This window comes from Neoarius graeffei, chromosome 9, assembly GCF_027579695.1.
Source record: "Neoarius graeffei isolate fNeoGra1 chromosome 9, fNeoGra1.pri, whole genome shotgun sequence".
Classification (NCBI taxonomy): domain Eukaryota; kingdom Metazoa; phylum Chordata; class Actinopteri; order Siluriformes; family Ariidae; genus Neoarius; species Neoarius graeffei.
The window spans coordinates 64,855,741-64,883,240 of record NC_083577.1 but is presented as its reverse complement, the minus strand read 5'-3'; the positions used below and the strand labels follow the sequence as shown (position 1 = coordinate 64,883,240).

At 41.7% G+C, this 27,500-nt stretch overlaps 1 protein-coding gene across 1 annotated transcript in view; it reads right to left on the bottom strand.

Annotated features, from left to right (window-relative positions):
• Nucleotides 1-27,500, bottom strand: part of tanc1b (tetratricopeptide repeat, ankyrin repeat and coiled-coil containing 1b) — a 362,831-nt gene that overhangs the window by 244,581 nt on the left and 90,750 nt on the right. Inside the window, exon 3 of the mRNA XM_060930092.1 lies at nucleotides 24,230-24,430. Within this exon, the coding sequence (XP_060786075.1) occupies nucleotides 24,230-24,430 (201 nt within the window). The remainder of the gene's footprint in view (nucleotides 1-24,229; nucleotides 24,431-27,500) is intronic.

The following is a 27,500-nucleotide window of genomic DNA, read 5'->3' as shown; positions in this document are numbered from 1 at the left end:
TCCTCAACATGGACTCTATGACTTCTTCACATTTCCAGCTCTCTCCCCATACACACAATCCTCTGTATGAGCCACAAAAGCCACAGGAAGTGAGCAGCCTCTGACAATACTCCGCTTTCTCCTTTCTGCTCTCTCTGAAAAATATCACTCTTCTGTCCAGCGTGTCAAATCAGGGATTTAGAAGGACATGGCCTCTTGAGCTGAAAGCTCATTTTGTTATAGAAAAAGCTCATAAACATGACTAAAACGGAGAGCCAGTTTAGAGCTGTTGCAGGAGTTATTCAGTCTCTGCAAGACTGAAACCACACAGTTCCTGAGCTGCATCCTAATAGATCATCTAAGCACCCCAAGCGGACTGGATAGAAGTTTCTATCTTACTTGTGCATGTACATTATGTAAATTTGTAATGCCAGTTGGAGACTTCTTAGCAGGAGCACGTTTCAGTCTCCTCTAACTCTGGTCTGTCTTTAATGGTCACGACTGTGTTATCCTGCTTACAGAAAAGCTGCTTGCTCTTGCATTTCACTGTGTTGTCTGAATACAAAGTTGGCTCAAAATGAGTCAGAAGACACAAATAACATACCGTACCAAGTGGTTTAATGGATGCGAGATGGGTCTGAATGAAGAAAGCCAGACAGGCAGAAATTGCTCAAAAATACATTTGTTTTAAACAGAGCCATCCTACAACATACAGAAGGGCTGACCAGATGTCTCCCTGTGCCACCGGGTTCATGTCGCTGTACTGTACGTCAGGAATAAAACACACTGAGGCATGCAATTTTAAGAAAGTAATCAGCAGTCGAGTGGTGTCATACATACGGAAGCCGAGAGAGGCCCTTCATATAATCCTTTTTTTTTTAATTCACCTTATCCCGAGATAACGACATAATTAATTCAGAATCTCGAGAAAACAACACAGCTAATTCAAGATCTCGAGAAAACAAAACCGTTATTTCGAGATCTCGAGAAAACAAAATTATTCTGTGATCTCGAGAAAACAACACAATTATTTCATGATCTCGAGTAAACAGCTGAGAAATGGTTCATTCAGGTGCGCCAAGAGACTTGTGATACGCTGACTGTGGGGCTATTTCTCATTCTGTATAGACGCAACTTTGGTCATTAGAATGTCTGGAATAATCGATCACCTAATAAGGCAATATTTTGATCAGGGGTTGACACAGGGAGAGATTGCATTAAGTCTTTTAATAAGGGATCATTTCAAAATTAGTCCGCGGCACCTCCGCAGAAGACTGGCCCGGCTTCGTCTCTACCGACGGAGATAGAGTGATCCAGCTGAGATCATGAAATAATTGTTTTGTTTTCTCGAGATCCTGAATTAATTATATCGTTATCTCGGGATAACAAGGTGAATAAAAAAAATTAAAAAAAAGATTATATGAAGGGCCTCTCTCGGCTTCCGTACATACAGTCTGAAGCAAAGTTGATTATTTTTCAAAAACACGGCATTAAGTGCCTTATTCCTCTTATACCGCAGCGATTTGCCATCACTAGCGTTTTTCAATTTATTGAAGTACGACATTTTGCATTTTCATGTTGTGGAACAGGCAGCACGGTGGTGTAGTGGTTAGCGCTGTCGCCTCACAGCAAGAAGGTCCTGGGTTCGAGCCCCGGGGCCGGCGAGGGCCTTTCTGTGTGGAGTTTGCATGTTCTCCCCGTGTCCGCGTGGGTTTCCTCCGGGTGCTCCGGTTTCCCCCACAGTCCAAAGACATGCAGGTTAGGTTAACCGGTGACTCTAAATTGACCGTAGGTGTGAATGTGAGTGTGAATGGTTGTCTGTGTCTATGTGTCAGCCCTGTGATGACCTGGCGACTTGTCCAGGGTGTACCCCGCCTTTCGCCCGTAGTCAGCTGGGATAGGCTCCAGCTTGCCTGCGACCCTGTAGAACAGGATAAAGCGGCTAGAGATAATGAGATGAGATGAGATGTTGTGGAACATCTGTGTGAAAAAGAAAAAAAAAAGTCCCTGTTATCGCTTAGACTTTTAAAAACAAAAAAACACCACCCTATTAACAGCCATCCCCTCAGCAGGCTCTCTTTTCTCTCCCATGATGTTAATAAGACACAAAAAAAGGTTTGTCTTGTTACAAAGAAGAAGGGGGGGACCCACACACACAGCCCTCTGTACAAGACTTACTTTTTTACTCAAACCCCAAGTCTCTCCATCCAGCACATCATCTCTACAACAATCCGGTTCCACCAGGGATGGCCAATCGTCTAGCCTTTACAGACCACACTGCACCAATATTTGCAGCATACTGTATCGGATCACTTGATACAAGGCTCTCGATTCAATACGCTTGTGTGTTGCTCGATATACAACACACTGCATAATAAAGTAGGCTCTTGATCATTAAAAAGCATTCAGGCTGCCTTTCCTCACTGATTTATCCAGGCTTAAGATATCACCACAGTGATTCATCACGGTTCATATGAGGTAGCGGAAAATGCAGATTTTAAAAACACATCAATGGCTACACAGAGCGCTGTGACTGACCGAACAACTAACGAGCAGCAGATTGGAGGAAAAAGCCCGTGTTTCAAACACGTCATCCAGAATCACACCGGTGAAAGCTTTACCGTGGTTAAATTTTGTTACATTCTAATGCAAGAGCTTTGTTTCATTATATCCTGCCAAGAGTCTGAATGGATCACGCATACACCATTAAGGCCCGGTCCCACTGGCCGATGGACACAAAACGTATGCAAAAAGGACACAGCGGACGAGCAAAATTTCGGGGGTGGCGCTATCCGTTTTCATCCGCTCCAGAAATGGACAAAATTGGCGAAAATTTGCGAAAACAGAACGGAAAAGAACGGACGTGGGTAGTATATAGCGGGGATGTTAAACGCATGTTCATAGGAAGCCTAGCGGATGAAAGCGGATGGAAGTGGATGACAGCTCCGAAGGGGTTACCGGTGATAACTGAGAAGCGGACGCATAGCAGAAAGAGCGGATGCATAGCGGATGAAGGGGATGCATCACGTACGCCTAACGGAAACAAAGGGGATGTTGCGCGGATGTATATCGGATGCAGACCATTCACTGCGCATGCGGGGGGTATGAATTGCGTCTGCTCCGCGGATATAAAGGGATGCAGCACGCACGCCGTCAGCATAAAGCGGAAAGACGTGCTGGCGGCTACATCGATACATCTCTACTACTAGATGATTTTCTCCCCCTTTTTATACAAAATATCGATTGTCCGCTAGGTGTCCTTCTACATACTCTAGACATACTCCAGACATCCTAAATATACGAGATACATCCCTGATATAAACGCTTTGTCCGTTTTGAATACTTTATATACGAGATGCATACGCTTACATCCTTTCTATTTCCGTGCTACTAACGATGAATAGACGTTTCATGTACCTTATCTTTCCTCCCTCTTTCCGTTTTCAGCTGCAGCGGATGTGAGTTGCGAGGATGCCCAGAGGATGCAGAGAGGATACAGCAGACGTTTAACGGATGATGACGGACATAGAACGTTTGTTGCTCGTATATGTCGCGGATTTACATCGTACACGGCGAAAAGTTCATCCGTTCTAAAAGTTTTGTGCAGCTCAAAACTTTTTGTGCGGATGAAATCACAGTGGACGGATGCTCAATGGATAGAGCGTATGAAGCACGTATGCAATGAGTACACAACGGATGCACAGCGTTTTCCAACGGATGGCAAAGATTTTTTTATGTTTTACATCCTCTTTGCATCCGTAAGTGCAGTGGGACCGGGCCTTTACGCTCCTATTATTGTATCTTTATAATATTGAGTGCTTTAATCAACTGAAAATGGAAACCTCAGGAACATATTAAGGTAATGCTTAATTTTGCTATATTGAGAACATGTTGTACCGAGGCACCACCATATCAAAATTGCATTGAATTTGCATTTTGCATATGCTACATGCCTATTAGGTACAGTGGTGCTTGAAACTTCGTGAACCCGTTTGAATTTTCTATATTTCTGCATAAATATGACCTAAAACAACATCAGATTTTCACACAAGTCCTAAAAGTAGATAAAGAGAACCCAGTTAAACAAATGAGACAAAAATATTATACTTGGTCATTTATTTATTGAGGAAAATGTGCAATATCTCTCCTGCCGCCACCCTCCTTCTCCCCACCTTTTTTTCTTTCCTTCCCCCTTCTTCCCCCCTTCCCCATATCTTATTCTTTTTATATATTTATATATGTCTCATCTCATCTCATTATCTCTAGCCGCTTTATCCTGTTCTACAGGGTCGCAGGCAAGCTGGAGCCTATCCCAGCTGACTACAGGCGAAAGGCGGGGTACACCCTGGACAAGTCGCCAGGTCATCACAGGGCTGACACATAGACACAGACAACCATTCACACTCACATTCACACCTACGGTCAATTTAGAGTCACCAGTTAACCTAACCTGCATGTCTTTGGACTGTGGGGTAAACCGGAGCACCCGGAGCAAACCCACACGGACACGGGGAGAACATGCAAACTCCAAACAGAAAGGCCCTCGCCGGCCACGGGGCTCGAACCCGGACCTTCTTGCTGTGAGGCGACAGCGCTAACCACTACACCACCGTGCCGCCCATTTATATATGTAAATACTTAATTTATTTTAATTTATCTACAAGTTTTCTCTATTTCTCTTCTCTGTTTATCTGTAATGATGCTGCTGGAATCTTAATTTCCCTGAGGGAACCCTCCCAAAGGGATCAATAAAGTTTTATCTAATCTAATCTAATGATCCAATATTACATATCTGTGAGTGGCAAAAGTATGTGAACCTCTAGGATTAGCAGTTAATTTGAAGGTGAAATTAGAGTCAGGTGTTTTCAATCAATGCGATGACAATCAGGTGTGAGTGGGCACCCTGTTTTATTTAAAAGAACAGGGATCTATCAAAGTCTGATCTTCACAACACACGTTTGTGGAAGTGTATCATGGCAGGAACAAAGGAGATTTCCGAGGACCTCAGAAAAAGCGTTGTTGATGCTCATCAGGCTGGAAAAGGTTACAAAACCATCTCTAAAGAGTTTGGACTCCACCAATCCACAGTCAGACAGATTGTGTACAAATGGAGGAAATTCAAGACCATTGTTACCCTCCCCAGGAGTGGTCAACCAACAAAGAATCACTCCAAGAGCAAGGCGTATAATAGTCGGTGAGGTCACAAAGGACCCCAAGGTAACTTCTAAGCAACTGAAGGCCTCTCTCACATTGGCTAATGTTAATGTTCATGAGTCCACCATCAGGAGAACACTGAACAACAGGTGGTGTGCATGGCTGGGTTGCAAGGAGAAAGCCACTGCTCTCCAAAAAGAACATTGCTGGTCATCTGCAGTTTGCTAAAGATCACGTGGACAAGCCAGAAGGCTATTGGAAAAATGTTTTGTGGACGGATGAGACCAAAATAGAACTTTTTGGTTTAAATGAGAAGCGTTATGTTTGGAGAAAGGAAAACACTGCATTCCAGCATCAGAACCTTATCCCATCTGTGAAACATGGTGGTGGTAGTATCATGGTTTGGGCCTGTTTTGCTGCATCTGGGCCAGGACGGCTTGCCATTACTGATGGAACAATTAATTCTGAATTTTACCAGTGAATTCTCAAGAAAAATGCCAGGACATCTGTCCATGAACTGAATCTCAAGAGAAGGTGGGTCATGCAGCAAGACAACGACCCTAAGCACACAAGTCGTTCTACCAAAGAATGGTTAAAGAAGAATAAAGTTAATGTTTTGGAATGGCCAAGTCAAAGTCCTGACCTTAATCCAATCGAAATGTTGTGGAAGGACCTGAAGCGAGCAGTTCATGTGAGGAAACCCACCAACATCCCAGAGTTGAAGCTGTTCTGTACGGAGGAATGGGCTAAAATTCCTCCAAGCCGGTGTGCAGGACTGATCAACAGTTACCGGAAACGTTTAGTTGCAATTATTGCTGCACAAGGGGGTCACACCAGATACTGAAAGCAAAGGTTCACACACTTCTGCCACTCACAGATATGTAATATTGGATCATTTTCCTCAATAAATAAATGACCAAGTATAATATTATTGTCTCATTTGTTTAACTGGGTTCTCTTTATCTACTTTTAGGACTTGTGTGAAAATCTGATGCTGTTTTAGGGCATATTTATGCAGAAATATAGAAAATTCTAAAAGCTTCACAAACCTTCAAGCACCGCTGGATATAAGTGGAATCTATTAAGTTCTACTGGGAAGAGATAATCGAAGAGAAAGGTTTGTGTGATCCAGTTAAAAGTAATCTTCCTTTTCCTCTCTCTCCTTTTCATAACAGGAATGTGAACCATATTAAAACTTCAGATATAGCTTGTATCTGAAGATAAATGTAGCCATCTGACATCAGACCACTACAACTAACATTCTCCCCCATCTACTGACGAGCTCTCTCTCTCACACACGTATCATAGTCTGAGCCTCTAATATAGACATGGCTGCATTATATATCTCCTCTGAGGATCTGTCCAACATCTGCTACAACCATACAGCTGAAATAGCTTTGTTAAAACATTCTTAGCCAGAAGCCAGCGCTATATGCAGCTCTAGAGAGGCTGGCTGTAAAGGGTCTGGCTTCTTGCCATATGCACGGCTGCTAAAATGCCAAGCTGGCCAGTATATACAGTAAACAATATGAACGTGCTCGGAAGAGTCCCGCATAAGTGCTGTGTAGAATAAGCCACAGATAATAAATAACAGGAATCGAAAATAACAGTGGCAAAGCTACAAAATTACAGGAGTGTCATATAGACCATTGATACCACTTAAACATGGGCATGAGATAAAATATTGTCTCAAATATCGCGATAAAAAATATTGACAAGACCGATTTGTTGCTCATATTGTGGTACGCAACATTTCCTTTTTGAGATTCATTCGGAGCTCTACCTCTACTTACACACTAGACGGCAGCACCAGAGGTAGTTAGCAAACAGAAAACAAAGTTTGCGAGTGGGAACCTAACTGCCTCAAAGAATGCTTACTTAATTGCACAAAAAGTTAAGCTAATCAGAAGGAAGTTTTATGGCACGTGTCCAACAACATCCACAGCCTTGTTTCATTTAGCCACTGTGAATTTTGACAAATAATACCAAAATAGCCCGTAGTCCTAGCCTAGTAAACTAGACCCACCCGCCTAGCGGCCAAAAATATTTTTGCCTAGCGAGTGGGTCTAGCTTCGCACCATATAAACAAAAACACCCCGGGCATCAAATCGTGCCCGCCAATCACAACGCAAGGTTTTTGTTTGGATTCTTTGGGCGGGCTTTTGCAGGAGTGACGACAAGGCTGCGCGACGCTGGAGAAAGCACAACAGGAAAGATGGCTACGGCTAGTGAACAGCGTGCGTTTGACTCCGCTTTGGAATCAGTTTTAGAAGAATTAGACTTGGAGTTTTCGTTGAAACATGAGCAGGAAGAGGCTCTCCGCTCATTCCTTTTCAAGAAGGACGTTTTCGCTGTTTTGCCGACCGGCTATGGCAAAAGTCTGATCTACCAGCTGGCTCCGCTCGTAGCCAAAAGGATGGGCTAGTTTGTGCAGTACGAAGAATTAATAAACAGCTTTGAGACATTACTTTTTGATTGTTTCTTATTTTCCCGTTATTTTAAATTTAAGGGAAATTATTTCACCAAACACCACTAAATAAAAACTCTCAAAAACAGTTTAAGCAAACCCTTGAAAAACACTTGGAAAAAAAATGAGTGTATGTGGTACAGACTCCAAACTTGTGGTCATTATCTCCAAACTTCTTAATATCTAGAACCTGTTTATTAATTAATACGCATTTTGAAAAATGATTTATTTCAAGGTCTCCCCCACTGCTTTCTGTCGCTCTGACTACGTCACAGTCACTGTTGCGCTGATTGGTCAGAGCGGTTGGCCTATACGCACAGAGACAGTCTGAAAGACAGCGGTTTGTTCCTCCAACCCCCTTCGGAAATGTCTACGGATCGAGGCCAGACTAAATATTCACATTTAGTCTGGCTTGCCAGGCTACCGTAGTCCACAACTGCTAAATATCATCACACTATCCAGAATTCACAGCAGATCCGTAGTAGGGTGCATCAGTTACCTTCACTTTCATAAAATCTGATGCATTTTTGTTTGGGTGTTCCTTTTCACCAATAAAGACTTCCTGTAAAATTTTTTGACCATATTCAAAAGTCTAATGGTGGCACCATGAGGTTCATTTTTTCCAAAAAACGCTTATTTTATGTTTTCGCGTAAGGTTTGAATCACAATGTTGGACTCCATTTATTGATTTCTTGTGAGCCAGAGATCATGTTAAGAACCTTTGCAAGGGATTGAGAAGCATTAATGTGATTCATAATACATTTGTATTGTTTAAAAGTAGTTGAACAATGATTCAATGAACAGCTGAAACTCAAACTGTGATTGATAATATATTTAGAATATGGACTAAAAATGTGTATCTAAGATATTTGGTATACTCTATAAGGTGTCAATGTTTCATGAAAAGTGATCGAAATTTTGTTATAAAAAAGTCATAAAATAGCTTTTTCCATAACTTTGAGCTCCTGGTGCCACCATTAAACTTTTGAATTTTGTCAAAATATTTCACCCAGTGTGTTTTCTTACCAAAAGGAACATAAAAACAAAAATGCATCATGATCGGAGGAACTTTTCATTTTTAGGGGGCAACTGATGCACACTAATCCGCAGTGTAGCCTTCCGAAGAGCAGTTACCGTAAATCGCTATGTATAGGTGCACTTCAGTTTCTATTACCGCAGTCTGAAACGCTGGTTAAAAACAACGCTGTGTGCTGCGCTTGATCTAAATCACACTCGCACTGAAAGTAATTCACGATCACATTGTTTGTTGTGCTGACTGTATGGAATCAATTTTGTGCCAAAATGTTCATACAATACTTTTGAAATATCAAACAAAAACGACAAATCAAAATATTTAAAAAAAAAAGTCAATTTTTTTAGACTGGCAAACAAATTATTCGTGTAATCGTGCAAAATATCAGTCTATTACTCTTCAGAAACCTTTTATTTTTGTTCCGCAGCTTTCTCAGTTTTGTTTGACGTAATTTATTTTGGTTGCGATTCCAGCTTTCTCGTTTGCGCTCCCTGACTTTTTGCTTGCAGTTTTGGCACAAACTTCACGTGTGTGTGGGCTGTCCAGGAATGCATTCCCATTGGCTAACTTGTGTTTGACTGACAGCTACTCGTCTCGTCTTCTTCCGCTTTATCCGGGACCGGGTCGCGGAGGCAGCAGTCTAAGCAGGGAAGCCCAAACTTCCCTTTCCACAGACACCTCGGCCAGCTCCTCGGGAAGAACACCGAGGCGTTCCCAGGCCAGCCGAGAGACATAGTCCCTCCAGCGTGTCCTGGGTCTTCCCCGGGGCCTCCTCCCGGGGGGACATGCCTGGAACACCTCCCCAGGGAGGCGTCCAGGAGGCATCCGAAAAAGATGCCCGAGCCACCTCAGCTGATTCCTCTCGATGTGGAGGAGCAGCGGCTCTACTCCGAGCTCCTCCCGAGTGACTGTGCTTCTCACCCTATCTCTAAGGGAGCGCCCAGCCACCCTGCGAAGGAAACTCATTTCGGCCGCTTGTATCCGCTGTTGTATGACTGACAGCTACGCTCAGCGATTCCCCCGGAGGCTGTTGCGGCCATTTCCGACTCGGATTTTGGCGGACTGTTTGACGAGTAACGAGTGTAATATCATAGTCGCCACTGAAGTCCACTCGATCCTTGTTTACCGTCAATGGATCGGTCACTCGTCAAACAGTCCGCCAAAATCCGAGTACGAAATGGCCGCAACAGCTTCCGGGGGAATCGCTGAGCGTAGCTGTCAGTCAAACACAAGTTAGCCAATGGGAATGCATTCCTGGACAGCCCACACACACGTGAAGTTTGTGCCAAAACTGCAAGCAAAAAGTCAGGGAGCGCAAACGAGAAAGCTGGAATCGCAACCAAAATAAATTACGTCAAACAAAACTGAGAAAGGCGCGGAACAAAAATAAAAGGTTTCTGAAGAGTAATAAACTGATATTTTGCACGATTACACGAATAATTTGTTTGCCAGTCTAAAAAAATTGACTTTTTTTTTTGTATTTTGATTTGTCGTTTTTGTTTGATATTTCAAAAGTATTGTATGAACATTTTGGCACAAAATTGATTCCATATGATTGTGGTGTAACCAGCAATTCATTTCAAAGGGATGAGGAAATATACAAAATAAAAAAATTTAAAAAAAAATCACAAATGCGTTCCATTATTTGTACAGTTAAATTAACGTGTGTGATGCGTTTGTGCATTTCAGATGGACGTCAGACAGCAGCAGGTGTTGTGATGACACTAATTTATTATTTCGCTTAGCCATTTAAGGCACAAATCAACTGTCAACCTTTCCATATTAATAAACACGGCGATTAAATATATTTAAGACAATGAAAAAAGGTTAAGATAACGTGGAAATTACACCTTATACTAAAAAGCCTGATCTACTTGTCTTACAATATCTTGATATTAAAGTGGTTCACTTCATTGTCAATCCAAAATAAACGTAACAATTTGAATATTTTGGGTCAGTATTGTCTCATGAAGCCAGTGTCAGAATAAGTCTCGTCATGTGGCTTTACGCTACGTTCACACTGCAAGGCTTAATGCTCAATTCCGATTTTTTTGTGAGGTCGTTCACATTAACAAATATATGCGACTTGTATGTGATCCTCAGTATGAACAAAAAGCGACCTAAAAGTGTTCCGCATGCGCATTGCAGGATACGACGACGTCACACGCAGTGAGCATGGCCAGTGTTTACGGAAGTAAAACCGCCCGGTTGCGGTATGACCCATCCAATCTAGCTTGAATAGCTGCATCCCCCCAAATGGAAATCAGCTCCCTAACCTCTGTGTCCTTCCATTGAGAAGATTCAGAACCTTCACAGCCCGAAGCGTCCCTCGCATTGATGTCATGCGCAGGGGCGCAGATACGTTTTTTGAACTGGGGGGGACAAAGCTGCCAGCAAACCAACCCCAATATGCCTGTCAAACTTGTTGTGGGTTACCATAGCAACCAAGCTCGAGCTCGCAACCTGTGCAGTCTGCGCAGCTCAACCAACCGAATATCAGTCTTTGTTTTGTTTTATGTGAGTTGTTGCAACTATGTATACACTGCCGTGCACCTCAATAAACCGAATGGTAATTAGTCTTTTGATTTTTCCGTGAGGTTTGCCTTATGCAAAGAAAGACAGCATAGACGTTTTTTCCTCCCTATAAGTGGGGGGGACCGAGCGAGGTGAATTTAAATCTGGGTGGGACTCGTCCCACCCTCTATCTGCGCCCGTGATTATGCGCCATGTTGTTGTAACTTTTTTTGAGAGACCCGCCGCCTACTTCAGCGCAGAATAGTGATGTTTGTGGCTTGTTGATGACGTGTAAGTCGGATGAATGCGACCTGGCGGTTCAGACTGAAGTCGCATATGAAAAGAGCGGATAGGAATCGGAATTAGCACCACATATCCAAACAGCCTGGGTCGGATTTGAAAAAAATCGGATCTGTGTCGTTCATATTGTCAATAAAAGATCGGATACAGGTCACATATGGGCGAAAAGATCGGATTTGAGTCACTTCAGCCTGCAGTGTGAACGTAGCCTTTGTGTTTCGCCTCATGCCTACTTAAATGATTCTATGACTTTATAAACATCTTAAACTTTCATAACCATAGAAGCTATGGATGAGATTACAAATTGCAAAATGCGAAAATTGAGTTAGAGTTCATTACAAATCTTTCCATTTTTTTCATGAAGCATGTATCGTAGAAGAAAAACTTCAGTCTATCACATGGAACCATACAATTTTGATTCTTTCGAGGCAACAGTTGGATACATCTGACAAATCACTCAATCTGCTGTTATCACTATACCATACAATTTTGTTTCATAAGGCAGCAATTTGATGATAGCAATGAATCTGCTAGGTGACTATGATTTTGGTTCATACGGCAATAATACGATTCTATTAAACCACTGAATCTGCAAAAATACAATACGATGTCATTCGACCGAGAAGCCCGTGACCAGTTTTGTTAGGAATCTGGACCAAGCCGACCACTAATTTTGAAATACTGATTACACAGAGAAGGCCTATTTTACGTTTCAGAGTTATGTGCAAACCACCTTGCTCCTATTTATACATCCATTCAAAATATGAATTCATTTTTTACGATAATCAACTTAAAAAAATAACTGATTTATAATTGCTGCCTTGATTCATTTCAATCACTGTTCTTCAAAACGATGCAACCATCAAAACATTCTGATCGTTACACCCCTATTAAATATCATGATATTCTCTGAGGTGTTGGAGTGACCTCCTCTCTACTTAGATATACTGTAAAACTCGAAAACAGCCTCTGAGGGATGAACTCGAAGAGCTGGGTTTCAGAATGATTAAATAGATCAGGAGTTGTTAAAGGAAAAGGCAACTTTTGTACAAAACCAGGTGTGTAATAGGAGAAAAACATATACGTAATCAATTCCGTTAATTATTTCCATTATATATTGAACATGAAAAAATATTTTTAACTTTGAAATCATGAATTGACACAGAGTCGTCGAAGTTGGAGGAGGCAGCCATTTTGAGATTGTGGGCAACTATAAACCAATCAGAATCTTTCGTTAATGCGCCTCCCTCTGATCTGTGACGTCACTGGGCCCATGAAAACAGTGTTTACAAGCAGATCACTGTGATTAGGAGTCCCGGCGGGTGGCTTGTATTCGATTCGTTTATATCCCGACCTTGTCAGCTGTCAGATTTATGTTCATGGACCCGGTAAGCTGGTAAATAATATTTTTTTTTTCTTTACCAAATTCCAACAGAAAACGAGAGCGCCCGAAAGGGAAAACCGAGCCGAGCCGCTTCACGCATGCGCAGTAGGCTTGGTAGGACAAATCCAAATAGGAGTCATTCAGGATTCAGCCATGTTTTTGCTCCGTGTTTTTACTCAACCAAAGTTATACAGTATTATGAGCTTTAAGTTGCATAAATAAAACCATTTGGTGAAACTTTGAAGAAGCGATTGTACTGGTTTTTTACCTTATTACTATGAAGCACTGAAGAGTTCTTTTCAGTGGTGGGCCGCATGACGTCACGCAGTAGATCGATATGGCGGAACGCATCTTCGCTGAGCTCAGCGCAAGCCCATATTATTAAAAGTTAAAAGATACTGTTATGCGGTCTGTTCTTTCTCTCTAAATTCCATGATCGATTACTTTATATATTTATCTATCTATTTGTGGTGATTTTGCACAAAAGTTGCCTTTTCCTTTAAGCTTTTCAGACTCAAGTCTGCGAACAATAATTCTGATTCACCAGAGGGGGGCACTGTGGAGTTAACCAACATTTGGGGTTATTTTCATTCTATTGAATGGGCCCCTGCTAAACTAGTTAGCCAATTAATTAAAGATACCCTGCCCTGTGAAACATCTGAGAGCTCTGGGCTGATGGAGAACATGTGTCACAGGCACTGGATGCGGGTTTAATTAGAGCAGCGACTCCACACTACTTCAAATGGTGCAGATTAAAAGAGGTTCCCACAAAATATCCAAAGGCTTGTAGGGAAATGAGACGCAGGACTGTGGAAATAAATGGAAAGAAAGGAAACCATTTCACCCACCCACACAAATCAGGGAGGTTCTTTAATCTCCTCATCCGAGTCAGCTGTAAATGGATGCTCGGGCAGGGGTTTCTGATGTGAGGTCACTTAATGCTAGGAGGAATTTCTCGGACACCGTACTTTCACTTTCTGCTCTGGACAACCTGACTGGATTTTCTCGATCGAGTTTTATAGACATTACAGCTGAACTAATCAGCTTGGACATGCTTCTCTTTCATTTCTAAAAACACAGGGACAGGTCTCTCTCCCTCTCGCTCGTTCGGTGTGTGCGCTCACATACAAGCGCGCGTCTGCGTCTCGCCGGAGGTAAGCTTCTACCCCCTCCGACTGCTTTCAACAGCTCCCTGCAAAAATGTACACAAAACCTCACAAACACTTAATACAATGGCACACGATCCCACACAGTCACATTAAACAGTCCTACAAAGTCTTGTCTCTTCTCTTCTCTCTCTCACACACACACAATGGGAAAAACATCAATGGTGGTATTTGAAATGCCTCGGCATGTTTATTAACTGCACCGTGTAGAAAACTCCAGTTGTCACAGCTAAAATCCCTGGCTAAGATACAAATTAGAAATATGACCCATGACACTGACTAGGCAGAGATGGAAGTCTGTACAGGAATGCATAAAAACAAACTCAATCGATTCTTGGTTGCAAATCTGCCTTGAAAGGCCCTAGAGAAAGCATTAAATGTCAAAGTTTGATACAGCACGCCCGTATGAAGAAGCATTTGAATATTGATGAATTAACACAAATATTACGAGTCAGTTTTCATTACTGATTAATTACACCGTTTTAAAAGCATGTGGTGAAAATCAATGCAAAGCAAGAAATCAAAAATCAAGCTGCTTCAAAACACGTAAAAATTGCTTTATAATTGCCTCACAGGACTTGCAGTCAAACTCGAAGTGAAACGTGAGAGACACAGAAGTACCAGAGTTATCAAATACAAGTCTTTGATAAAGACTAATGAAAAGTCTGTGCCCTAAGGAGTTTTCACAAAACGTAAGATCAAGGTTCGCGTTCGAGAAGCGTACCTTTCATTAAATCAACGACAGATTCGAACGTGTGTGAAAGGCCGAGAGCTTAACAGCCTGAGTAGGTCACACTACGCTTGTGGAAAGCTCAAAGTGTTCAGATGTTTTCAAAGAGAAGTGTTGATCCAACACACATGAGCTCCAGATGTGAACGTGGAGCCAAAGTGAGCATATAACATCCTGCAAAACCTCCCACAAACAAGTTTCATGGCGAGGCTGGATGGGTACAGCTACTGACGACTTGAGCTTAACATCAGAAGATACAAAACTAAACGTACTGACCACACATGCAAACAAAAACATGCAACGTACATGCTTTCTAGGGCTAAACATGAAATGCAACTTTCTGTATCTGATTTGTGCCCTAAACATCCGTATCTACAGGATATCTTTAACAATGTAATGTCCCAAATATCCCTATCGGTATCCGATTATTGCTCCGAAGATCTGCATCAGTATGCGTCTGTCGGTCTTTCATCACAATGTACAGTGGTGCTTGAAAGTTTGTGAACCCTTTAGAATTTTCTATATTTCTGCATAAATATGACCTAAAACAGCATCAGATTTTCACACAAGTCCTAAAAGTAGATAAAGAGAACCCAGTTAAACAAATGAGACAAAAATTATAATACTTGGTCATTTATTTATTGAGGAAAATGATCCAATATTACATATCTGTGAGTGGCAAAAGTATGTGAACCTCTAGGATTAGCAGTTAATTTGAAGGTGAAATTAGAGTCAGGTGTTTTCAATCAATGGGATGACAATCAGGTGTGAGCGGGCACCCTGTTTTATTTAAAGAACAGGGATCTATCAAAGTCTGATCTTCACAACACATGTCTGTGGAAGTGTATCATGGCACGAACAAAGCAGATTTCTGAGGAGCTCAGAAAAAGCGTTGTTGATGCTCATCAGGCTGGAAAAGGTTACAAAACCATCTCTAAAGAGTTTGGACTCCACCAATCCACAGTCAGACAGATTGTGTACAAATGGAGGAAATTCAAGACCATTGTTACCCTCCCCAGGAGTGGTCGACCAACAAAGATCACTCCAAGAGCAAAGCGTGTAATAGTCGGCGAGGTCACAAAGGACCCCAGGGTAACTTCTAAGCAACTGAAGGCCTCTCTCACATTGGCTAATGTCAATGTTCATGAGTCCAACATCAGAAGAACACTGAACAACAATGGTGTGCATGGCAGGGCTGCAAGGAGAAAGCCACTGCTCTCCAAAAAGAACATTGCTGCTCATCTGCAGTTTGCTAAAGATCACGTGGACAAGCCAGAAGGCTATTGGAAAAAATTTTGTGGATAGATGAGACCAAAATAGAACTTTTTGGTTTAAATGAGAAGCGTTATGTTTGGAGAAAGGAAAACACTGCATTCCAGCATCAGAACCTTATCCCATCTGTGAAACGGTGGTGGTAGTATCATGGTTTGGGCCTGTTTTGCTGCATCTGGGCCAGGACGGCTTGCCACCATTGATGAAACAATGAATTCTGAAATTATACCAGCGAATTCTAAAGGAAAATGCCAGGACATCTGTCCATGAACTGGATCTCAAGAGAAGGTGGGTCATGCAGCAAGACAACGACCCTAAGCACACAAGTCGTTCTACCAAAGAATGGTTAAAGCAAAATAAAAAGTTCATGTTTTGGAATGGCCAAGTCAAAGTCCTGACCTTAATCCAATTGAAATGTTGTGGAAGGACCTGAAGCGAGCAGTTCATGTGAGGAAACCCACCAACATCCCAGAGTTGAAGCTGTTCTGTACGGAAGAATGGGCTAAAATTCCTCCAAGCCGGTGTGCAACTGATCAACAGTTACCGCAAACGTTTAGCTGCAGTTATTGCTGCACAAGGGGGTCACACCAGATACTGAAAGCAAAGGTTCACATACTTTTGCCACTCACAGATATGTAATATTGGATCATTTTCCTCAATAAATAAATGACCAAGTATAATATTTTTGTCTTTAACAGGGTTCTCTTTATCTACTTTTAGGACTTGTGTGAAAATCTGATGCTAACCGGGACGAGGGAGCGTATGCACTGTCGCACACCTGGAGCGCCATCCTGGAGGAGCGACCTGACAGCAGGAGGCGTGGACTACCTGTCAAATTGGGCGGGACGTTCACGCCTCCTGCACGCAACATCAGCTGATAAGGCACGTCACCACTCGACATCTGGTGACTGTTTCTGAAGAAGGCGGGAGATTCTCGCCGAAACTGTTAACAAGGTAACAAACTTAAAAAATATACTTGTCTAAGAAACGAACTTAAAATATTTGTAATAGTTAGACATAATGAACATCCACTACGTATTAAAAATAAGTTATGGAGAAGATTGTGCCAAAGAGGTACGCTACCTGGAAAAGCTAGGAAAAAAATTGGCGCGACAAAGAAACCATCTCCGCTTCAATCTCCGCTGCCGAGACGAAGGCGTCATTCCAGCAAGCCTCTACATAAAAAATCCGATACCAACAAGAAACGCGGAAAGGACCATCGAAAGAGCGCGAATGACTCTGGTAAGAGAAAGAATCAGATGCACGACTAACAAAATCAACAATTTAAACACAGAAATAGCACAAAGAAAACAAGAATTCAAACGCCGGTTCAAATTCAGCAGTGACATGGAAAAAAATATGGAAGAACATCTGAATGCAATACAAGAACAAGAGTTTTCAAAAACAAAAACACGCCATATTAAAAAACTGAACAGACTTATCAATAAGAAACAAAATAAATGCAAGGACAAGCAAACAAACGAAAACTGGATTTGCAACCTGTCTAAACACACACTAACAACAGCAGAACGCACTATACTCTCACGGGGACTAAACTATGCCATCACACCAAATAAAATCCCGCATGAAGAATTCGTATTAGCCACGGAACTAGCGTGCAATATGATACAGGACCAAGGACAGAAGGCCGCATTAAGGAATGAAATAGCAGGCATCCTCACCTCAGCTAAACCGCCACCCAGAAACATAACCAAACAGGAAATGGAAGCCATCAGAACACTCACAAAGAACAAGAAAATAACAATATTACCGGCTGATAAAGGGAGGACCACGGTTATCATGGACACTAATCAATATGCAAAACAAATGAATGAAATGCTCACGGACCCAAACACATATGAAGTATTAAAAAAAGACCCGACGGAGGAAAAGAAAAGAAGACTAAAGCTATTACTCAAACCGTTACTGGATGACAACAAAATCGATAAACAAACATACAACCACCTCATCCCCACAGCAAACATCACCCCCCGGATCTACGGCACACCGAAAATTCATAAACCCGGAGCACCACTAAGACCCATAGTAGACAGTATAGGATCAGTTACTTACAACCTTTCCAAGATGTTGGCAGACATAATCAAACCACTCCTCGGACTCACGGAATACCACTGCAAAAACTCAAAACAACTGGCAAAAGAATTAAAGGAAATCAAGATAAAAAAGGATGAAATGTTTGTATCGCATGACGTCATATCCCTCTTTACAAAAACACCGGTCACAAACACTCTCAACATAGTAGAAAACCGGATAAAAGCAGACAGAACCCTGAAAAAACGCACAAAACTTACAGTACAGGACATAACAAAACTATTACATTTCATTTCCACTTCCACATTTTTCCAATTTAGAGGCATAATCTATAGACAAAAAGAGGGATTTGCAATGGGGGACCCGCTATCTGCCACTCTATGTAACTTTTTTATGGAGGATCTGGAAACCCGAGCCATAGAAACAGCACCGGATGACTGCAAACCTATCTTCTGGAAAAGATACGTTGATGACATTCTTGAAATAACCAAAACAGGCCACACACAACAACTCACGGATCATTTAAACTCCATAGACAAGACAGGCAACATCAAATTCACACACGAAGAGGAAACGGACAAGACAATAGCTTTTTTGGACTTAAAAATACACCACACAGAAGAAGGGAACATTAGAATTACAACATACAGAAAACCTACACACACCGACCAATATCTTCTCTGGACATCTGAACATCCCATCGCACACAAAATGTCGGTAATCAGAACACTATACGACCGAGCACAGACCATTACGGAGGAGAAAGACAGACAGGAGGAGGAACAACACATCCAACAGGCATTAAAAAACTGCCAATATCCACCGTGGGCAATTCGGAAAGGGAAATTACAGACACAAATAAAAGAAAATAAACAAACAAGAAAAAACACCGAAAAAACAAACCGAGGCTTTGTCACACTACCATACATAAAAGGAGTCACAGAACGCATCCAACGATCCATGAGGAAATACCACATCAACACCCCGGTCAAACCATACAAGAACCTCCGACAGCTGCTAGTTCACCCCAAAGACAAAATACAACTGGACAATAAATGCAACGTCATCTATGAAATCCCTTGCCGTTCATGTAATAAAGTCTATATTGGTGAAACGGGCAGATGCTTCCATACTCGAAGGAAAGAACACCAATTAGAATGTGAAAAAGAAACAACAAGAAGACTCACAAGATCCGAAAAAGAAAAAGCACACCAAGAAAACCTAAAATCAGCCATTTCAGACCACTGCAAACGGCAAAATCACATAATGAATTGGGAAGAGGCCAGAGTCATTCGCGCTGAAGAAAATAGATTCCAGCGTTGGATTTTAGAGGCAGTGGAAATACGCAAGCGGGCGCAGAGGACGATGAACCGGGACGAGGGAGCGTATGCACTGTCGCACACCTGGAGCGCCATCCTGGAGGAGCGACCTGACAGCAGGAGGCGTGGACTACCTGTCAAATTGGGCGGGACGTTCACGCCTCCTGCACGCAACATCAGCTGATAAGGCACGTCACCACTCGACATCTGGTGACTGTTTCTGAAGAAGGCGGGAGATTCTCGCCGAAACTGTTAACAAGGTAACAAACTTAAAAAATATACTTGTCTAAGAAACGAACTTAAAATATTTGAAAATCTGATGCTGTTTTAGGTCATATTTATACAGAAATATAGAAAATTCTAAAGGGTTCACAAACTTTCAAGCACCACTGTCCACACCAATTCGTAGCCACACAGTTCCTGAATGTAGGTTTTAAAGAACTTGGCCTTTATTTACCCTTCAAGCTTCATAACTGACCACTCGCACAACAACTATCCAAAAGTAACCAGATGCCCTGTGAACCTTTCAGGTAAGCTTTCAAAACCCCCTACAAGAAAGAAAAGAAAAAGGAAATATACACCTTCATTTATGTTTGCATGTGCTTGGAACACATCATCGGTTCATTCTGAATGTTCAGATTTGTTTAGATCCCTAATGCAGTCACGTTCAAACAAACCCAGTTATTCACTCAGAGAGATTAGTGTTTCCACCTCTTTTTTTTCCCCCTCTGGGTCTGTCTGTGTCATTCCATGTCCTTCCTGGAACTATTGATCCAGAAAGGTCAGCATGCATCCAGCAAATGCCCAGAGCACTTTTACTCAATGACTTCATTATCTGCAGCAGGCCATTACCACTCACACCAGCAGCTCCAGAGGTTTCTCCTCTCGCTCGGGGTATTATGGTCACTCAAGCTGGTCCGATGAAGGTTTATTCAAATCATGTGACACTTCAAATTAATATTACATCTTGGGTCAGTTCTCTTTATAATCTATTTAGCCTTTCAATAAGCTTCTCTACGAGGTTTCAGTTAACCGCGTGCTTAAAGCATATATGCAGAGCCATGGCCTCACTTTCATTTATAAATGCCTTGAGACCTCAAGAATGGCAAAGGAATAGTTTTAAGCGTTAACAATAAATCTAATATAGTGATTTTTACAATTAAAGTGATTTATATAGGTAGCGGTCTGAGTGAATGACCTTGACGTCCGTAACGCCACAGCAGGAAGTCTATCGGTCTCATCACCACTTCCGCTATACTAAAACACAGAGCTGACTGCAACTCCGATCCTCCATTTTGAGCTAATTTATCGCCATGCCACGTAGATGTGTTGCTGGAGGGTGCAGCAACACAACAGAAGGTGGATTTACGTTGCGTTCATGGCCCAAGAATGTTCAAACTGCAAAGATTTGGACACGTTTTGCGAGAAGTTCACGGGCACATTGGGCACCTATGAAGTGGTCTCTCCTCTGCTCTACGCGTTTTACTGAAGACTCGTACGAGACCTCTGATCTGTTGAGGAGCGTTGGCTACAAGCCCGTATTGAAAGAGGGTGCAGTACCAACAATTAAAGGAAAAGAAAAATACAAGAAAAGGAAAGCAAGTTCAGTTGCACCAGTCCTCCCGGAGTGAGCCGAGGGTTGTTGCTAAAACCCGGGACGGGACATATCGCTCGGGCAGTGACCTCCCCACAGTTGTTGCTAAAACCAGTGACATCCCGTTCCGTCCCAGATTTTAGTAATTGCCTGAGCCCAGCAATAATGGCGGAGTACACAGTATGAAGAAAAGTGAATGAGTGGTGCAGCCGTCTTAGTTCTAAACTGGATATTGCTGCCATCTCTCTCTTACGTGGAAGAAGCGAATGAACAGAGAACTGAACGAACAACTGAAAGTCAGATTGTTTCAAAAACAATCGCCCTTCAAGAAGCGAGAACACAGACGGGTAAGCTCCGACTCTCATTTGGATTAAAAAAAAAAAAAAAAACTCGTTGTTTACCTGCATTTACTGCAACTGAATTGACTTGAACTGACTTCACTGCACTATTTGCACTACTGTTTATTCATACCGTGTTCTGTATATACTGCAAATATGTGACGCCTCACCGAATCCGGGGACACATGTCGGCCGAAACGAATCCGAGATAATCGCAAAAGAAGCATTTTTTTTTCGAAATTTGTGATTTTTGTTTTTTTTCCATCATGTGCAAGTTGAGATCTTGAAGAATGCAATCAGTATTTCAGATAATAGATTGTTTTGTTGGAAAAGCATACATTTTTTGTTGCAAATTGTCTCGTTTTTGTCAGGACTGTAGCCTGCTGGGGGGTGTGGGTAAATTACCATATGGGCCATTCACATGATGATTTAAGTCTTTTTTTTTTTTCGCGAATCAGCTGTATGATACGAGCTGAGCTCGTGGCTACTTAAGCTGCATACAGGCATGTAATTTCACTATGGAATGAGGAAGCTAAACAGAGCGCAGAGGAGCTGAAACACCGCGAAGCAAACAGACACACGGTATTTACATCGGAGATAACCATTTCTAGCAAAAAAAACCCAACCAAAAGGAAGCTAGGATTACATTCCATCAGAGGCATTGGTGTGTTCAAGGCGCCGTTTCTCTTTCTGATGGGGTAAGTTTATTAATCTAAGGCTGTGTGGTTATTTTTGCATGTAACGGAGTGTGTTGTGGTTTGGTTAAGCCTAGGTCACAACCGGACGTACGATTTTTTGGCCGTGTGATTTTTGGTGTTTCCCAAATCGCTGCGGTTTTTTTTTTGTTCATGGAGAAAGACGCGCGTTGGCCGTAAGTTTGTCTTGCAACCTGAAAAAAACATAAGTGCCCGGAGAGTTTGTTTGACATGACCAAGAACCTCTGCGGCCGGTCTGCGGCCAGTCTACGGCTCGAAAATCAGCACATCACACGCGTGCTCTTGTACGTTTCACGCATGTAGACCGGCCGTAGGAGCACGTATGACCGGTTGTGACCGAGGCTTTACATGAAACTAGCGTTGTGTTAGTTGTCATCATCGTGCTCTCTTATTTACGGTGTGAGTAATTTTTCAACCACAAAACGTTAAAGTATACTTTAGGACTTATTTTTGTACTTCATAATTGTGTTGGGCATACTTTGCATGGAAGGAAAATTGACGTGGTAATTTGTTTACATGAAAGTAGTATCGTGCTAGCTCGTAGGGGGTAGGGCTTTCCTTAATATCATGCAAATGAGCACCATTATGTGCCCGCCCTACACCCAGAGTAGCTGAGATGGAAAACTTTGAGGGCGATTTTCTCCCTTTTCTGTTTTAAGAGGTATACACTTTCAAAAGGCCACACATTCTTCAAATATTGTCAGATCTCCACATGGAAGGCATCATTGGAAAGCTTAGAAACTGTACTTTCTGAATCTGTCAATAACTCAAAATGCCCCCGGGCGGACATGTGTCCCTGGATTCGGGCACATATCTATATCATACCATTGCACTATAGTTCATTCATATTGCACATTTTGTACATACTGTAAATATCATATCATTATACCATTCCATACCCTATAATTCCTGTACATTTATATTTATGTATATTACACTTGTGCTATTTACTGCTATGCACTTCTGGTTAGATGCAATCTGCATTTCGTTGCCTTGTACCTGTGACATGTGCAATGACAAAGTTGAATCGAATCGAATCTAATCTAATACATGTAACTTGTATTGTGTGTTTAAGTTACCGGTCTAAGATTATTTAATTTGCTTCAGAATGTGATTCTCTCAGTTCATCTGATTATTTAATTAGCCTTTTACGTTTTATCAGTGAAAATGCATGCATGTACAGTACGTTGCATAAGTTATAGCACCTATCCTGTTTTAATGAGAGTCAACCCACAATCAATGAAGTCAAATCAGTCTTAGTTGAGCAAGTCGGTAACGGTATTTCTTACTTTCACCATAAATTTTTATTTATACGACTTTGGCCTATAGCTGTAAAAGGCCTCGGCCTTAAAACCAGTTACCGCTGTGACGTCACGCACTCAGGGCTGGCTGGCTCAGCGGGGCAGCTCGAACGCCAACTTTGCGGTCGATTTTAACTCTCAAAAATATTTTTTTTCTTCCCATTTATGCAGCATACAAGAGTCAAGGCTGGAGATACTATCCACTCAAATTTATTTAAAAATAAAGGTTCTGCATATCTCCTTTAAGGGTAATTTCAGATTAGTCAAGCTCAGCTTGACTCAAACTCCAATGTGTTTTCCATGTCAGTGTATTTCATTTAAACAGGTGAGAAAACGGCAATGGCACTCAGGTGCGGACCAAAACACCCAGTCTGAAACCATCTGAGCAAGGTTGTCTCCATCTGGTTCCAAGTGAACACTGAACTGACCCATGTGCAGGAAGTGAATCAAACCCCATGCCATATATTTTGGGATGCAACATTTTTCTGTAGATGCGAGCTGCTAAACTGAGCCAAAGCACTCCACTGTCGTGACGCAGAAATATGATAAGTTCTAGATATTTGGACTCGATATCAAGAAGACAAAATGAAATCTGGATGCAACACAAAATGCGTTCATGTTATTTATATAATTATCTAATCATTTATATAGTGGCAGCTCTGTGTTCTCCATGCTTGGTTTACATTTTTCCTTCCTGTACTTCCAATCAACTGAATGAGGACAATCCCCTCAGCCATTTACTTTTGCTCTTTAGTTTGTTTAATTGTGTGTTGTATGAATCCAAACCAATCCAAAGAGCAGAAACTAAAAATATACATTTTTCTAGCGTTTGGAATCAAACAGCAAACAAAAGCACTAACAGAATATTAATCAGAGCTACTTCAGAGATCATTGTAAAGAGAGGACTTACCTGGAGATTTCTTGCAGGAGCGCGAGGGCATCATGTAGTTCTGTCGTGGCAATAGTGGCGAGGATGGCAGTGACATGGACACAGCTTTCGACAGTGACAATTTCAAACCGTCATCAGAAGGGCAAGCCATAGCAGTGCTCGAATCCTGCGCCCCGCTGCCCAGTCCTCTCCTCTGTGCACCGATCAAGTGTGGCTCCCCGACTGGCAGAAGAAAACAAGACGAAAAAGGGAGTCAGCAGACAGCATGTCAGACTGACAAAATACGAGGAGCTCCGCTAGTCACATGATACATAAACAATCCATCTGACTGCACACACCTGCTTCATGGAATTGTGAACATAGCCACTAAAAAAAAAATAGACAGTTAAGTCGTTGCTGACATCCCAATTAACTTTTAAAATCAAGCGATAAGAAAACCAGACAAACCAAAAATACCGTCTCAATTATAACTGATGAAAACAGAGCGTTTGTGTTGACGTTAGTGATTCGGAGCTCAACAGGTTGAAACCTATATTGTAATTATCTTAACTGCCTTTTGAAAATGATGACTGCACACAACATTCATGTAGTATGTCAGACATGCTTTCAACGCTGGTATTAAATGAGCGCATTCCAACAGTGATGGGTAACAGAAAAAAAAAAGCACAATTTCCCCATTTATGAAAAGGCAAGCTGAACATTTCGGAGGCTTAAAAGACTTGTTTTTATATAAAATACCAATTTCAGTGGAAAACATAATTAATTCGACAGTGACCGTCTCTGAACCCAGAAACTGGATGTGAAATCAAACAGTGAATAAAAGATCCAAGTGTAAAATCATCGATACAACACAGATGTCAGACTCCAGTCGTGCGCAGCCAGAGTACTGCATCCTAACTTATCAGTTTATTGCAAAATTTGCTGAGTTCATGGGAAATGTAAATCTTTCTATGGCTTTGACATTTTTCAGCAAAGCAAATGGTTGCAGTGTCTCTAGGTCAGCGCTCCTTGCATGAACCAATGCTGCAATATGACACAGAAAGTCAGGATACAATTGTTTAATAATTCATTACTTTTCATTCCAAGAGGGGGGGGGGAAATCTAAAAACAGGCTTCAGACACACTTCTATTGTTAATTTTAACCTCAAGGAACGACGCAGTGTGAATCCGGACTAGGCCATAACCATCGTTAACTGGGAGTCTCTGGGTGGGATGGGTGACGTTACTCTCTTCCCTGTCAATCAATAAGACACTAGCCAGTTGTAGGCATGTGCAGGCTCATGTATGTAGAAGACGGTTGACAGAGCTTTCCTCCATCTGCCCTGTGTAGTAGCATGAGCAGCAGTTCAAAACGATGCACTTCTTGAGTCTCGGGGGGGACGACACACACGGTACTATGCATCTGCAGGCATTCGTTCACAATGTAAATGTAGGCGTGTAACGATGCACCCAATTCACGGTTCAATTCAATTCATGATATTGGATTCACGAATCAATTTTCCCAAGATATTCAAGAAAAAAAATTGAGAATAAAGAAAATTACCACCAAAAAAGCAACATTTATTTTCCTATTCTTTAAGTTAAAAACAAATAGACTTTTTTCTGAATAAACTTTTATGAAATGTACTACCTCCATTTGCTTCTCTTTTCTTTAGCCAGGGATGAGAATGAAAAATATTTAAAAAGTCTGAAAAAAGCCAGAGGTTTGGGGGCCGCAAGCACCCAGTGGGGCCCAGGGGCAGAGCCCCGGTGGGGGCCCAGGGGGCAGGAGCTAATGATTTTTGGCTATTTTTTTTTTTTTTACCCCAAAACCATTAATTTTATCAGCAAAAAGTTGCAATTTATTTGGAAATAAATTCCCCTTCTTGGTGGACTACCAGGTGAAAATGATTAATATGGGACAAGAGGCTTGTTTTTAATCAATTCACATTTGATGATTTCAAAAAAAAAAAAATCAATGCACCTTTTAATATAAACGAGCTCTACAGTATTATATTTCTGCATTTTAGCTATTCATGTCTTTGAATACTCTAGTCCTTTAAAATGAAGTGCAAACCAGAAAAAAGTTCTATCATATAATTCTCTTAAGCTTTCTTCTGATGTTATCATGGTAGCAGGAGGTCTTGCATATTAAGCAGGCAACATTCAACATGACTTTCCTTTCAACTGTTGTGTACACTAACTAGGTTTTATCTGGACAGGATGTTGTGTAATGTAATACATATACCATATGGTCAATTTGAAGATCAAGATGGTGATTTTGAATTAAAGAACAGGCATGTACAATTGGCATTACATATTGGAAAATTTTTTTAAATCAAAAACTAAGTTCATCTCGGCCTAAAAAACTCGGGCAGACGCTCCCACGCGGCACATGCCAGCAATTCCGCCCCCCCATGAAATGAGCAATAAGTAGGAGAGTTATACACGGTATCATACCTAAAATTTTATCAGAAATATAGATATGATACTATGATTCTCCCCAACATGCTACATTAGATAAGCTAACCCCATTTATAAAAGATACACACTTATATATGACGTGTACTTGATATATATGATGTATATTCATACATTGTTACTTTACGGAAATCTTCATTAAGTTTGGTCTTTTCATGCCAGCCTGTTGTAGACCTAAATATAATGCACATGAACTGACACTCCTCACCTCAACATGTCCTTTACAATCATTTAAGCCACCATGGGCAATGCTGAAATCACTGTTGCAAACAGTACATCGCGCGAAACTGTCATTATTTTTGACCCTTATTAGACAGGGAGATTCTTTTGTGTAATCTGAGGTGAAGTGGGTTTTGTATTTTGTTTTTTTGGGGCGCGCGTGCGCTTGCTCTCTGCCATGCCGATCCTGTAGGCCGCACTGACTCAACTGAAAACATCGGTCCTCAAGAAAAGGGATAAAAGCCCACCCATACTGAAAGCTGATTGGCTTATTTTGCTGAGTAACCCAATCAGGATGCTCTTTGTCTAGCATGTGCTACATGAACAGGCACACACGCAGTCTCTCTCTCGTGCTCCGTCATATGCGCACATTCTAAGATGTCCGAGGTAGACAATGTTTCGCGTGCGCGCTCTTGCTCTAGATTCCGGGAGATATTCTCCAATTTGCGGGCATCAGGGAGCCGCTATCAATATGCGGGAGACTCCCGGAACTTCCGGGAGACTCGGGATGTCTGCATTATAAGGTGACCACAGATCGTTAACCATACACACACACCCTGAAAATTTCTCAACGGATTTACATCGATCTCAAAAACGATCATTTTGGTCTGAA